Source organism: Ochotona curzoniae, unplaced genomic scaffold (genome assembly GCF_017591425.1).
Source record: "Ochotona curzoniae isolate NIBS_2020 unplaced genomic scaffold, NIBS_Ocur_1.0 contig_3622, whole genome shotgun sequence".
Classification (NCBI taxonomy): domain Eukaryota; kingdom Metazoa; phylum Chordata; class Mammalia; order Lagomorpha; family Ochotonidae; genus Ochotona; species Ochotona curzoniae.
The window spans coordinates 2,229,256-2,242,231 of record NW_024465926.1 but is presented as its reverse complement, the minus strand read 5'-3'; the positions used below and the strand labels follow the sequence as shown (position 1 = coordinate 2,242,231).

Below are 12,976 nucleotides of genomic sequence, written 5' to 3'. Positions count from 1 at the left end.
CGTGTCCAGCTGAATCAGCTGCTGCTGGGATGGGCCCTGCCTTTCCCCTGAGGTTCAACACATGCTGAGATGGGCCCTGCCTTCCTCTGAGGTTCCACGCATGTTCAGTTTGAGAACCACTGTCCTGTTAAGATTCCTTCCTCCTTTTTCCAACCACAGGGCTGCTGAGGCTGGAGTCCCTCCCCAGCCTCCAGCAGCCACACCAGGCAGCTCTTGCGAAAAACTGGCCTCTGGACCATGGCCTAGGCAAGCTGAGGCTTCCAGCTGGGGAGGACGAGGGAATGCCCTGGGCACGCACCTCTGCGTGCTTCCTGTTGACGACCACAGGAAGCCCTGGGCGTGGCCCAGGCCCTTGAATGGGCCTGCAGCATTTGCTGACCGCTAGTCGCTGGTCTAGTTGGCTGGTGGCCTTGTGCGCTCCTTGGCCGAGATCAGTTTACCAGGCCTCCTGTGATGGTGATTCATTCCCCCAGGGGCCCTGGCCCCGCTCCTTCTGGCTTCCACAGGTGCTAAAAATACACTACTCCTCTCAGCACTGCTGGGTTTTGGGTGCCCCAGTGTGGGGGGCCTTTCAGTTCCAAGCTGATCTGTAAGAGACCAGGGTTGCAGTCCTGTGCCCAGAGCAGGCACTAGCTCATGTCTCCAGGACGTGGGCAGAATCCAGGACTGTGAGCCAGACACAAGCTTTGGCTTTGGTCCTGTTCCCATCACCTGGTACCTGGCCCAGAGAGGTAGTGTGTCTTTAGATGCCAGTGCCTTGCACTGTGGGCTGATGCGGCTGGGGAATCTGTGTCCCTCAGGGTGTGTGGCCTACAGAGCCCAAGTCCACCGGGGCTTCAAGGGCAGCCACGTTCTGGGGAGCCCTGAAAGCGATGGCTCCCTGATGGAGATGGCCTGCTTCTCTGAACGTGCCACGGAAGACACTGTTTCATCCCCTTGGTTGGTGAGGAGTGTGCATAGGCAGCAGGCAGCCACAAGGCTCCCCTCTGCTTATTGACATGTATTCACTCATTCGTTCATTAGTTCATTTGAAAGGCACAGCAAGAGACATGGAGAGGTCTCAATGGTTTCTCTCTCAGTGCACATGCACCTCTGACAAGTCCTGCTTCTCAGAAGCACCCTGACCCACGTAGATTCAAATCATGCATATTACAGCCTGGAGCATGGCGGGAAGGGGAAGCCTCTCTGAGGTTCCATCCTGTGCACTGCTGCCTGCTTCACACACGGATCTGGATGGGCTGAGAGGAGGAGGCAGTAGTTCCTGCTCACAGACAACTGTGGTCCGAGGTGTTACTGAGGTTTTCAATCTAACATGACAGCTCATACACTTGAAGTAATTCTCATGACAGTGCATTGTTATAATTGTTCTATTTCATTAGTTTTTCATCTCCTACTGAGCTTAATTTATCATTCAATTAGACTTTACCAGAGCTGTGTGTGTGTAGGGCAACAAGCAGAAGCTCTGGGGATTTCAGCATGTTCACTGTGGGGGCCTTTGAACATCTCTCACCCCCAGCTAAGAGGTTGGGACACACGTTGCATCAGCATTTAACTAAAATCCCCCAGGGGAACTTCCTGGGAAGGAAGGTGGCTTTCAGCTCATGGTTTGGAGGTTTTGGGTCAGGTTCTTGTGGCCCTGTTAGCCTGGCACTGGGTGGTCCTGATGGAGTGTGCAGAGGAGCTAGGAAGCAGAGAGGCAAGGCAGAGCTTGGCCTAAATACCAGAGCGACTGGTGAGAACCAGCTTTGAAGGGCAAGCCACCCCAGACCTCTCTCTGGCTCCATCTCCCATAATTAGATCAAGTTACAACCAAATCTATCAAAGGCTCATGTGAGCTTGTGTGAATGAGGGGGTCCTGTTCCATCCATAACAGGGTCATGGGCAGCGGTAAATGGTGTGTCTGACCTGGAGGCAGAGTGTGGAAGGCTGGGGACAGGGACTACTCAACCCAAGACTCCCACTAATGTGGGACCTGGGGTCGTGTCAGGCCAGGTGGCCACTCAATGGATCCTTGAAGCCAGGCCGGGCCTGCCTGTCCTTTGCCCCCAAGCCTTCATCTAGTTTGCTGGTGTTCTTGGTCTCATTGGGGAAGCTCGTGACACATGGAAGGCTCCCCCTTTCTTTCTCTCCCGGGAGACGGTCAGCCTCAGATTTTGCCCACATAGCTGACTCAAAATCATTTTCTAACCAATACATGAGCAGGGCCAATGACACTTTGTTTTATATGCGAATCAGTTCCATTCAGTCATGGAACAAACACAGTTCAGCAATTCCCACCTATAAAATAGTAATTACACTTTTTTTCCCCAAGTTTCCATTAAAAGAAAGCACCTTAGTGGGAAAACGAACAACCCATGTGACCAGCCTGTCAGATGCTGAGCGTCTGCCTGGAGGTCCCAGGGGTGCTCTCTGATAGTCGGAGTTGTGTGTGCCACCTCGTGCGCAGTGCCTCCCTCTGGAGATGCCCCTTGGCAAGACAGGGAATTGACAGGTGGAGAAGCAGCCCTCAGGGAAGTTACACCCCTGCTGGGGGCAGGGTTGGAGTGGCAGCCTAAGAGCCGGGAACAGAAGACAGACATGGGGAAAGTGCCATCCTCTGATTCACTCTCCAGATGTCCAAGGCTAGGACTGTGCAGGCTGGAGCTGGCAGATGGGAACTGAACCTACGTCTCTATGTAGGGAAAGGAGTCCAGCTGCTCGAGACGTCGCTGCCGCCTGCCACGGTGCGTGTCAGCAAGAAGTTGGCATCAGCAGCAGGAGGGGGGGTTGAATCCGGCTGACTGGCCTCTTAGCTGTGAGGCCGAGCGTCCGCTCCAGATGGGTCATTGCCTCATGCCACGTAGCAGGTGCACCGCTTCACCTCCCAGTCACACCTGTCGGCAATCCCTGGGTCTCTGGGCCTCCAGGTTGTGTCAGAGCGGATTTCGTGAGACCTGAGCTCTGCCTGTGGCTGATCTATGTTTCATCTCAAGGAGCCCCCTCTAGAGTCACACAACTTTACCTCCTCACTGTGCTCTGCGAGAACGACACAAGGTCACCTGTCCACTCATTCCTCTCGTCCTTTCCTGAGCAGCTATCCTGGGTGTCTGGAACCACCCTAGGTGCTGGAAAAACACCAGGGAATGAGACCACACAGCTGAGTTTTTGGAGCTTAGGTTCAGGGGACGAAGCAGAGGACAGTCACAGAAAACATATTCAGGGCCCAGTGCGGTGGCGCAGTGGTTAAGGTCCTCGCCTTGCACGCCCAGGATCCCATATGGGTGCCGGTTATAATCCTGGCAGCCCTGCTTCCCTTCCAGCTCCCTGCCTGTGGCCCGGGAAAGCAGTTGAGGATGGCCTAAAGCCTTGGGACCCTGCACCCGCGTGGGAGACCTGGAAGAGGCTCCTGGCTTCGGATTGGCATAGCATCAGCTGTTGCGCTCACTTGGGGAGTGAATCATCGGACGGAAGATCTTCCTCTCTGTCTCTCCTCTCTGTATATCCGCCTTTCCAATGAAAATAAAATAAATCTTTAAAAAAAAAAGAAAGAAAACATATTCAAGAAAGAAGGCACCAGAGGAGGGTGTGAGGAGGGAAAGGGTGCTGTTGGGGGAGGGGGAGGAGCCTTCTGGGGGACAGAAAGTTCCAGGCTAGCAGGGAGGAGCATGGGGCAGGAGCACAGGGCAGAGCTGGAGTTCTCACCATCATCGCCGACTCCAGAAAGTTCCGTTTTTGTGATGGATTGTGTTTATCATGCCGGAAGTTAAGATGGAAATATCTGAACACCATATTTGACAAACTTACCCTATACTGTGCAAATCAGTTTCTGGAAAATGAGAAATAACTTTTCTACAACAAAACATTTTGGGAGAAGACTGGTACGACTTTGTGTGTGTTTCCACAGATCTCCTTGCTATGTGAACACATCTGGAAACAGCTGGGTGGGTGCTCCTTCAGTGCTGCCCTCCATTTGCGATGAGACCCTTACACAGACAGTACATTCAAGAAAGGAGCATTTTTCCTTTAAAAAAAAAAATCCTAGAAGGAGTACTTTTAAGATATGTGTAGATGGAGCCTGGTACGGTAGCATAGTGGCTAAAGTCCTCACCATGCATGCACCTGGATCCCATATGGGCATCAGTTCTTATCCTGGTGGCGCCACTTCCCATCCAGCTCCCTGCCTGTGGCCTGGGAAAGCAGTAGAGGACGGCCCAAAGCCTTGGGACCCTGCACCGGTGTGGAAGACCTAGAAGAGGCTACGGGCTCCTGGCTTTGGATTGGGGCAGCTCTGGCTGTTGTGGCCACTTGGGGAGTAAATAAATGGATGGAAGATCGTCCTCTCTGTCTCTCCTCCTCTCCACATATCTGATTTTCCAATAAAAATAAAAATTAAAGGAAAAGATACATGGATATTTTTGTTGTCGTTACGCCCAAAGCAGAGGTGTTTCTGGAAGTGCTAATCCACAGGGGAATGTGGAAGTCTGGTGGTGAGCTCTGTGTGTCCTCATTGACTCACCAGGACTTTTTAACATCTTGCGTCAGTCATTTGGAAAACACTGATTCCCTGTTACTGTCATGCAGATCTTTCAAATGTTGAAAATTCCATTATTCATCGCTTAAAAAAAACAAAAATAGAGGGTAGGAGGGAGTTTCTCTCAGTGCTCCCATCGTTGTCCTTCTCATGAGAAAAGTCCTGCTAGCACTGGAACAATCAGCCTGTGAAGCTGGGGGCGCGGGAGGGGAGGTGTGCCCCCAGACCCAGGGTCGCACTGGAAAGCCTGAGTTACATCACAGCCAATGAACACGGTCCCTCTGGCGCCAAGCACACCTTCCTTCCTTAACTCCTCAGTACCATGATGGCAATTTGCATGATGGACAAAGCTCCTGCTCTGGGCTAGATGTCCTGCTAGGCTGCCTACATACCGGGCTGTTGTCACGAGCTTTTTCCCATGGCCTTGGGTGGCATTCTTCCATTTTACAGGTGAGCAGAATGATCAAGCCCATGACGAACACTCTTGGGGACCTAGTTCAGAGCTCACCTCCTCGGGCAAATTTCCTGCTCCTCTTGGCCAATAACAAAAGTTCCCTGGCTGATGTGGAGTGGCTTTTGAGGCCTCCAGGCTGTGCACAGCTGGCAACTGGCCTCATTTCCTGTTAGCAAGGTGCTGCTGGAGAAATCCCCACCCCATCCCCACCCTGCCACTCTGACCAGCCCAAATCTCTCCAGACTGAACTCCAGGCGTGGCAGGGCCTGTTCCCCAGGGTTGTGGGAGAGAATCTGTCTTCCTGCTCTTTCCAGGTTCCCCAGGTGCCAGCATGCCTTGGTTCCTGGTTCCTGCTTCTGTCTCCAAGCATGCAGCTCAGCATCTTCGAACTTTGCTTTACCCTGTTTCCTCGCTGTCTTGGCTTATGCTTCTCTCGCCTCTTCTCTCTTTTCCTTTTAAGGATCCTGTGCAGGGCTGGTGCTATGATGCAGTAGATTAAACTGTGGTCTACAGTGCCGGCATCCCATCCATATGGTCTTTGGTCTAGTCATGGCTCCTCTACTTCCACCTTTCTGCCATTGCATCTGGGAAAGCAGTGGGGGGTAACCCAAGTTCCTGGGCCCCTGCGTGCACAGGGGGAGTCCTGCACCCACGTGGGAGACCTGGAAGAAGCTCCTGGCTTCTGTCTGGCCCAGCTTTGGTTGTTGTGACTATTTAGCAAATGAAACAGCAGCTGGAAGATTTTTCTGACTCTCCCTCTTTCTGTAGCTCTGCCTCTCAAATAAAATAAACAAAAAGAAGGTTAGGGGTGATTTTATTGATTATAATTATTAAATCTATCTTTTTTTTTTAAAGATTTATTTTTACTATTTTTTTTATTGGAAAGGCGGATATACAGAGAGGAAGATCTTCCGTCCGATGATTCACTCCCCAACGGCCTCCCCAACGGCCGATGCTATGCCGATCCGAAGCCAGGAGCCTCTTCCAGGTCTCCCACGCAGAGTGCAGAGTCCCAAAGCTTTGGGCCGTCCTTGACTGCTTTCCCTGGCCACAGGCAGGGAGCTGGATGGGAAGTGGGGCTGCCGGGATTAGAACCGGTGCCCATATGGGACCCCAGGTGTTCAAGGCGAGGACCTTAACCACTTGCGCCACCTTGCTGGGCCCTAAATCTATCTTTTAAAAAATTGCCAGAGGGCCAGGCATAATGACTCAATGGCTAAATCCTTATCTTGCAAGCATCAGGATCCCATTCAGGAACCAGTTTGTGTCCCAGCTGCTCCATTTCCCATTCAGTTCCATGCTTGTGGCCTGGGAAAGCAGCAGCAGATGGCTCAAAGCCTTGGGACCCACACTGCAGACCTGGAAAAAACTCCTGGCTCCTGGCTTTGGATCAGTTCAGTTCTGGCTGTTGTGGTCACTTAGGGGAGTGAACTAGCAGGTGGAAGATCTTTCTGTCTCTCCTTCTTTCTATAGATTTGACCTGCCTTTCCAATAAAAAATAAATCTGAAAAAATTATCAGAATGGCAGAGAGGGAGGGAGAGAAGAGAGAGAAACTGTGGTGATTCACCTCCCGAGTGCCCACAGCAATGAGGCTGGGCCACGGCTGAAGCCAGGAACTGGGATCTGAATCCAGGACTTTGACTTGACAGTGTTTGCAGGGCTCGCATGAACAGGAATCAAAAATCGGGAGCTGCAGCTGGAACTCCAAGTTAGGGATCTGATGGGGGCTGAAGTATCCAGACTAAGTGCCTCTCCTCACTGCTGTAAGTAAATATATTTTGAGAAGCAAAATTACCAGAATAAATCGCAGACTGCATGGGCACCAGTGGACTCTGACAGCCCTGCCAGTCTCTATCCATACGCAAATCTAGCTTTTCTGCAGTGATAATTATAGCATAGGCGTAATGCCATAGTCTACTTGCCCAAGTTTTTTTTTTAATAAAAGGTTTATTTATTTTTATTGGAAAGAGAGAAGGAGAGACAAATATTTTCGGTTTGCTGGTTCACTTCCCGAATGACTGCAATGACTGGAACCAAGCCTATCTGAAGCCAGGAGCCAGGAACCTCTTCTGCAGGTCCCAAGGCTTTGGGCTGTCCTCGACTGCTTTGCAAGGCCACAAGCAGAGAGCAGGATGGGAAATGGGACAGCTGGGACATGAATCAGTGCCCGTATGGGATCCTGGCACATGCAAGGCAAGGATTTAATCAGTAGACTTTCATGCTGGGCCCTTTCCCCAAGTTTTGTTATGAAATGTTTCAAACATAAAGTTGAAAAATAGCTCCACTTTGCCCCGACACTCCACTCCAGCAGCTGTTAACATTGGCAAAGTGTGTGCTTCTCTGTCTACACACCATGTTTTGTGCATACAATTTTGTTTTTTCTTGAATCATTAAAAATAATTTGCAAACATTGATATTCACACATAATTCTTGTATATCCTTGCAGTGAGGGATTCTCATAACAGTGACAAGAAGATCATTATTACATGATTAAAGTCAGTAGTAATTCACTAATCACATATATGTTATCCATATTCTGAGTTCTCTGATTAACCCCCCCCCCCAAAAAAAAAGAAAAGCAGTAGGGGCCAGCAGTGGGTTAAGCCATCCCTGCCAGATGGGCTGCTCCGCTTCCCGCCCTGTTCCCTGCTCACGCACCTGGGTACTGTGGTCATTTGGGGAGTGAACCAGTGGACAGAAGATCTCTCTGTAACTGCCTTTCAAACAAACCAATAAATCCTAAAAGCAAACAGTAGCACTAACTTGTAACACAGCGGGGTGGGGGAGTGTTCAACCGAGATACATTGTATCCGATGTGTCTTCTTTGTAGCACTTGTATTTTTCAAGGCATCAGGTGTCCACAGAGCCGGGGCTGTTTTCTACAAGATAGGAAGGGATTTTGTTACTCTCCTCTGCTGAACCCAGGGTCCGGCCACCACGGTGGGGTAGGTGTGCTGAGGGTCACAGAAGCCTGTGACAGACCTCGGGCTCACTGCATTCTTAACACAAATCTCAGACTTGGCATTGGGGGTGGGCCTTGGCCCCCAGGCCTGGGCACAGTAGCTGAGGTGAGGGGGTGGGCAAGAAGTGCTCGGCAGGAATGAAGAGTGTTATTTCCAGGGCAGCCACCCAGGCCGGAGTCAGTGAAGGGTAAATGAATGAATGACGTGAACGCCTTCCATAAACCTGGAGACACCCACCCCGCTGTCCCGACGCCTTCGCCCTAAGGGGGCTCTCGGAGAGTACCTCGGGGTGCTCGGGCCTGCGGAGACCCCGGGAGGAGACCCCGGGAGGAGACCCCGGGAGGACCTCGGGCGTCCGGGTCTTGCCGCCAGACCACCATCACTCCGGCGGTGTCCACAGGCAGGTGGGAAGCCGGGGGCGCGCCCGCTGGCCCCTCTCTGCACCTGCACGCCCTTTTCCCTCGAGGGATAAAAGGTCGAGGCCCTGGCAGCGCTCCCTGCCAACCCCGCACCCGCCGGGGACGAGCGCGGCTCAGAGTCCAGGGGCCGACGGCCAGGCCCCGGGCGCCCGCGCACGCCCACCTGCCGGCCGCGCACGCGCAGCAGCGCCCCGGCGGCCCGCGCCCCGCGGCGCGCCGCCAGTGCGCAGGCGCGGCGGCCGATGCGAGTGTGGATGTGCGGGCGAGAAGATGGCGGCGGCGGGGGAAGCAGCGTGAGCGGCCGGGCCGCGCCGAGTCCCATTCAAACGGGCCGCCATGGCCCTCCGCAGCCCGCAGGTAGCCGGCGGCCCGCGCCCCCGGTCGGGAGGCGCCCGAGCCCTGGCGGGCGCGCGCGACGCGGGCGGTGGGCAGCGGGCGGGCGCAGGCGGCCCGGAGCGAGCGTGGCGGGTGGGGGAGGGCGCGGGACCCGCCGCCCGGGCCTAGGCCCCGGCCCCGCAGCCCCCGGCCCCGCATTTCCCGGCGCTCGGACCCCGGCCCCGCAGTCCCCGGCGCTCGGACCCCTGCCCCTGGCCCCGCATGTCCCGGCGCTCGGACCCCAGCCCCCGGCGCCCCGGACCCGCAGCCTCCTGGCGCTCGGACCCCGCAGCCCCCGGCGCTCGGACCCCTGCCTCTGGCCCCGCATCTCTCGGCGCTCGGACCCCAGCCCCCGGCGCTCCGGCACTCGGACCCTGGCCCCTCGCCCTGCATGTCCGGTGCTCGGACCCCGGCCCCGCAGCCCCCCGGCCCTGCAGCCTCCTGGTGCTCGGACCCCGGCCCCGCAGCCTCCTGGTGCTCGGACCCCGGCCCCGCAGCCTCCCGGGGTGCAGTGGGGCAGCGAGCGGGGCGCGGCCGGGGGGCTCCCCCGGCACCACCCGGGCCACGTGGGGACCCCACGCCCTCGGCGCGCCCCTCAGCCCGCTGGACGCTGTGGGGCCGGTCGGTGTGCCGGGGTCCCAGCCCCGAGGTGCGGCGAGGGGCAGCCGTTCGCCGTAGGGAAGCTGCGCGGGCTATGCTGGTGCGCACCGAGCTGCCGGCCTGTCCGCCTGGGCCTGGAGAGAGGGTCGGACCACCGCGCTGGCCAAGGCGGAGCGCACCTTGCTCCTGGGACGCGCTGAGGGCGGGCAGCTCTGGGGGGGGTCCCCTGTCGCCCACTGGATGGTGACTCTGGGTGGGGAGCAGCCAGGGGGGGTGTCCAACCTGCAGTGGAGTTCCGGTCGGAGCCCCGGGAACTGACGCCTGCGTTTATACCATCTCCTGGGGCTTGTGAAAGAAACGTGGGAAAAGGAAGTCAGAGTGGCTGTTTGGCAAATTGGTGGCGAGTAAAGCGGTGGTCGCTGCTTGGGCCCTGGCTTTGTGCGGCCCTTTGGCACCTCGGGTCGGTTTGGTCGGGTGACTTTGCTATCTACTGCTATCCATGCGGGTTGCAATACAAAATATATATGTATATATAGGATGCTTCAAGTTTGTTAAGTTTGTGGCATATTTGTTAGTTTGCTATCAGAATTACTCCCGCCACCCCCCCCCCCCACTTCCTACCTTATTAACTTTTTGTTCCACTTGTGAGCTTACCTTTGCTAACTCTTTAGTTCTTCTCAACCGAAAAGAGAAACCTGAGAGTTGGGTAACTTCTGCAGATGTTTTTCTCCCCAGAGATTTGGTACTTAATTTCCCCCTGAAATTAGCGTGAACAAGTTTAACACTCATTGAGGTTTCAAAATGACGAGAGCATGTTTAGACACAGATCACTTCCTTTATTTAATAACCGATCACAATGCATAATAGGCTGGAAGGTAATGAGGGTAATGAGTGGTGATGATATGTGAACCACATTGTCATTTCAAGCTTATCCTCGTGGGCCCAGAGCTTGTGTTCTTGCGAGTGGATTGCTGTGCGCATCTTTAGCAACCAGGAGCCGCGGTTTGCTGGACTTTGACCTGGAGCCACGCATTGGGGTAAAGTTGGGTGATTTCCCCACGCTTCAGGTACCAAAGGTGACAGTTGGAACTCTTAGTTTCTTTTGAAAGGTAGAGTCGCGGGGCTGGAGCCTGCGGAGTCTGGCTGAGCCTCCTGGTAGGTGGGACCTGCACCTGCCTGTGTTCTAAGGTTCTAGCAGCTCAAGTACCCATTTCATTCATTCATTTGCTCAGCAAATACTGGTCACTTCAACACTTGCTAGGCAGGGTAATATGCCTGTTGCTTGTGATCTATTGGGAATAACAGCCACAAGTTAGCAAGAAAGGTCCTTTTTAAAAAATTGATCTGTTAAGGCTACAGTTTATGGTTTTTAAATAGGCAGTAGCCTGTTTCTGTAATATTGGAAAGTATTTGTTGAACCTCTTATACCCCTTCCTGAAGTGTGGTGGTAAGAAACTTGGAAACATTTTGAGCTTTCTTAGAACATTTTAACAGAGTTGAAGTGCCAGTGTATCTCTGGATAATTGTTGCCAAGAGGGACGTGATAAAGCCACGGGGCTGTTCTGCTTAGTTCAGACGGGGTTTTGTCATTGGAACTGTTGAGAGCAGAATTTCACGTCCAAGCTGGTTGGTTCTTGTCCTGGCCCATTGTGCAGATTCACTTCCGTTAGGGAAGGAGAGAGAAAGGAGAGATGCTTTGCATTGGCAGATTCAATCCCCAAATGGGCACAACAGCCAGGGCTGAGCCATGTTGAACCCATGAGCCATGTGGATGGCAGGGGCCTGATCACTTGGGTGAACGTCCACTGCGTTCCCAGGCGTGTTAGCAAAGGAGCTGGATCTGAAATAGAACAGCTGGGACTTGAACCAGTGCCCTTATGGAATGCTAGCTTTGCCCCAGTGCTGGTCCCACCTCAGTCATTAGCTGCTTGTGGCGGTGTGGCCCCTTACTTCGGTGATGGAGTTGGTTCTGGTTCCTCCTGTGTGACAGTGTTACCTTATCTCTCTGTCCCCAAGTCACCGAGAGTGGACGAGTGACATTCCCGGATAAGATGTGTGTTTATTGGAATCTCACATTGTGAGCAACCACTTACTGTGCTGATGACATATTTAGGGAGGATGGTTTCCTTTGCACGGAGACCCCACAGTATTTGAGCATATCCTGAGCCAGAAGTGTGTGTGAGAGAGAGAGAGCGAACCAGCGAGCCGAGTAGTACAGTGTGGTCATGTCCATGGTGCTGGCATGCCACATTCAGGGCCTGGTCTTTGTGGGGCTGAGCCCACTTGGTGGACCACTGTGTGCAAGAATGAGTGATGAAAGGGCTGCCTGCATTCTAAATTCCTTCCTAGAGCAGATGTTGGGGGACAAGGTGTTTTGTGTTAGGGGACATGAGGTGCTATAAGCAGGCTCAGGGAGGAAGCTTCAGGGGGAGTGATGGTTATTTAGTAGCAAGCACGCTGGCCACTTCACTCTGTTGTGCTCACATATATTCAGGTAGTGGGGAAACATTGTATCATCTCCACTCTCTAATCACTTACAGTGAAGTTGTTTTGCTTTGCCTTTTTTTCCTTAAGCTCTTTATTTAAAAATGCGAGTTACACAGGGAGAGGAAGAGTGAGTGAAGCGTCTATGCTGGCTTGCTTCTCAGATAGCTGCAATGGCTGGGTCTTGGGAAGCCCGAGTCGGGAGCCTATGTGAGTGGCAGGAGGCCGGGCAGTTGCGTTGTCTTCTGATGCTTTTCTTCGGCCGTTAGCAGGGAACGGGATTGGAAGTGTGGCAAATGGGACTTGAACCAGTGGCCATGTAGAATGCCGTGATCGTAGGCAGCGGTTTTACTTGTGTGCCACAGAGCTGGCCCCTTGCTTGTGTGTTTTACAGATTTCAGCCTGTAGGGGCTGCTGTGATGGCTCTGGTATCCACGGCGAGCCTGCTTGCTGAGGGCACTTGTCACTGGTAACTGCAGAGTGACCGACACTGAAGCGCTTGCTCTTACGTTTTGCAGTAAGGCTGCTACATTCCTATTTACTGCCGCACATGCAAGAATTGCTGTCGCGTAAAGCAGATAAATCTGTCTGCAGTGGAATTTGCTGGCCTTGAGCCATTGGATTACTACCATTTGTCACTAGTGCTACTTCAGCAGAGTGGATGTTTGCTTCCAAAGACCTCATGTGCTTGGAGTGCAGTTTTCCTGTGTGTCAGTGGCCTTCCAAAGGTCTTTTTTGTCAGTACAAGCTGGGTTAGGAGCTTGTGTGGAAAGAAGCCAGCAGTCCATGTGGTTCAACAGCCTCATAGCTGAGTAGGCTTACGGGATTTGTTTGACTGCGTCGGGCACCTAGGGGAGTCCTCATATCCTAGGCTTCTCGAGAGCTAGCCGTTTCCTGACTGCCGTCTGCTTTTCTGCCGTGACCCCATTTTCATTGAAGGCACCTGTCCGTCTGTGTTTCTGTTCCACTCCCTTCCAACGCGGTCTGTCCTGCCTGCCTTCTCCTGGGAATACTGTAGCCAGGGTGAGGTTGGGCTGGGAGGGGTGGGGTGGTGTTGTAGCTGTTCCTTGGGTTATGTGAGGGACAGTACAGGTGGCGTGGTAGGACCCTTGAGTGCGTGTATGAGGTGTCTGCCAGCCAGTGTTTGTGCAGCCAAGGTTAGCTGTTCTG

The 12,976-nt window shown here is 53.7% G+C and overlaps 1 protein-coding gene across 1 annotated transcript in view; it reads left to right on the top strand.

The window, feature by feature from the left end:
• Positions 1-8,607: 8,607 nt before the first annotated feature.
• The window catches only part of USP10 (ubiquitin specific peptidase 10), a 50,570-nt gene continuing 46,201 nt past the window's right edge, over positions 8,608-12,976 (top strand). The window contains exon 1 of the mRNA XM_040982286.1: positions 8,608-8,704. Within this exon, the coding sequence (XP_040838220.1) occupies positions 8,684-8,704 (21 nt within the window). The 5' untranslated portion in view covers positions 8,608-8,683. The remainder of the gene's footprint in view (positions 8,705-12,976) is intronic.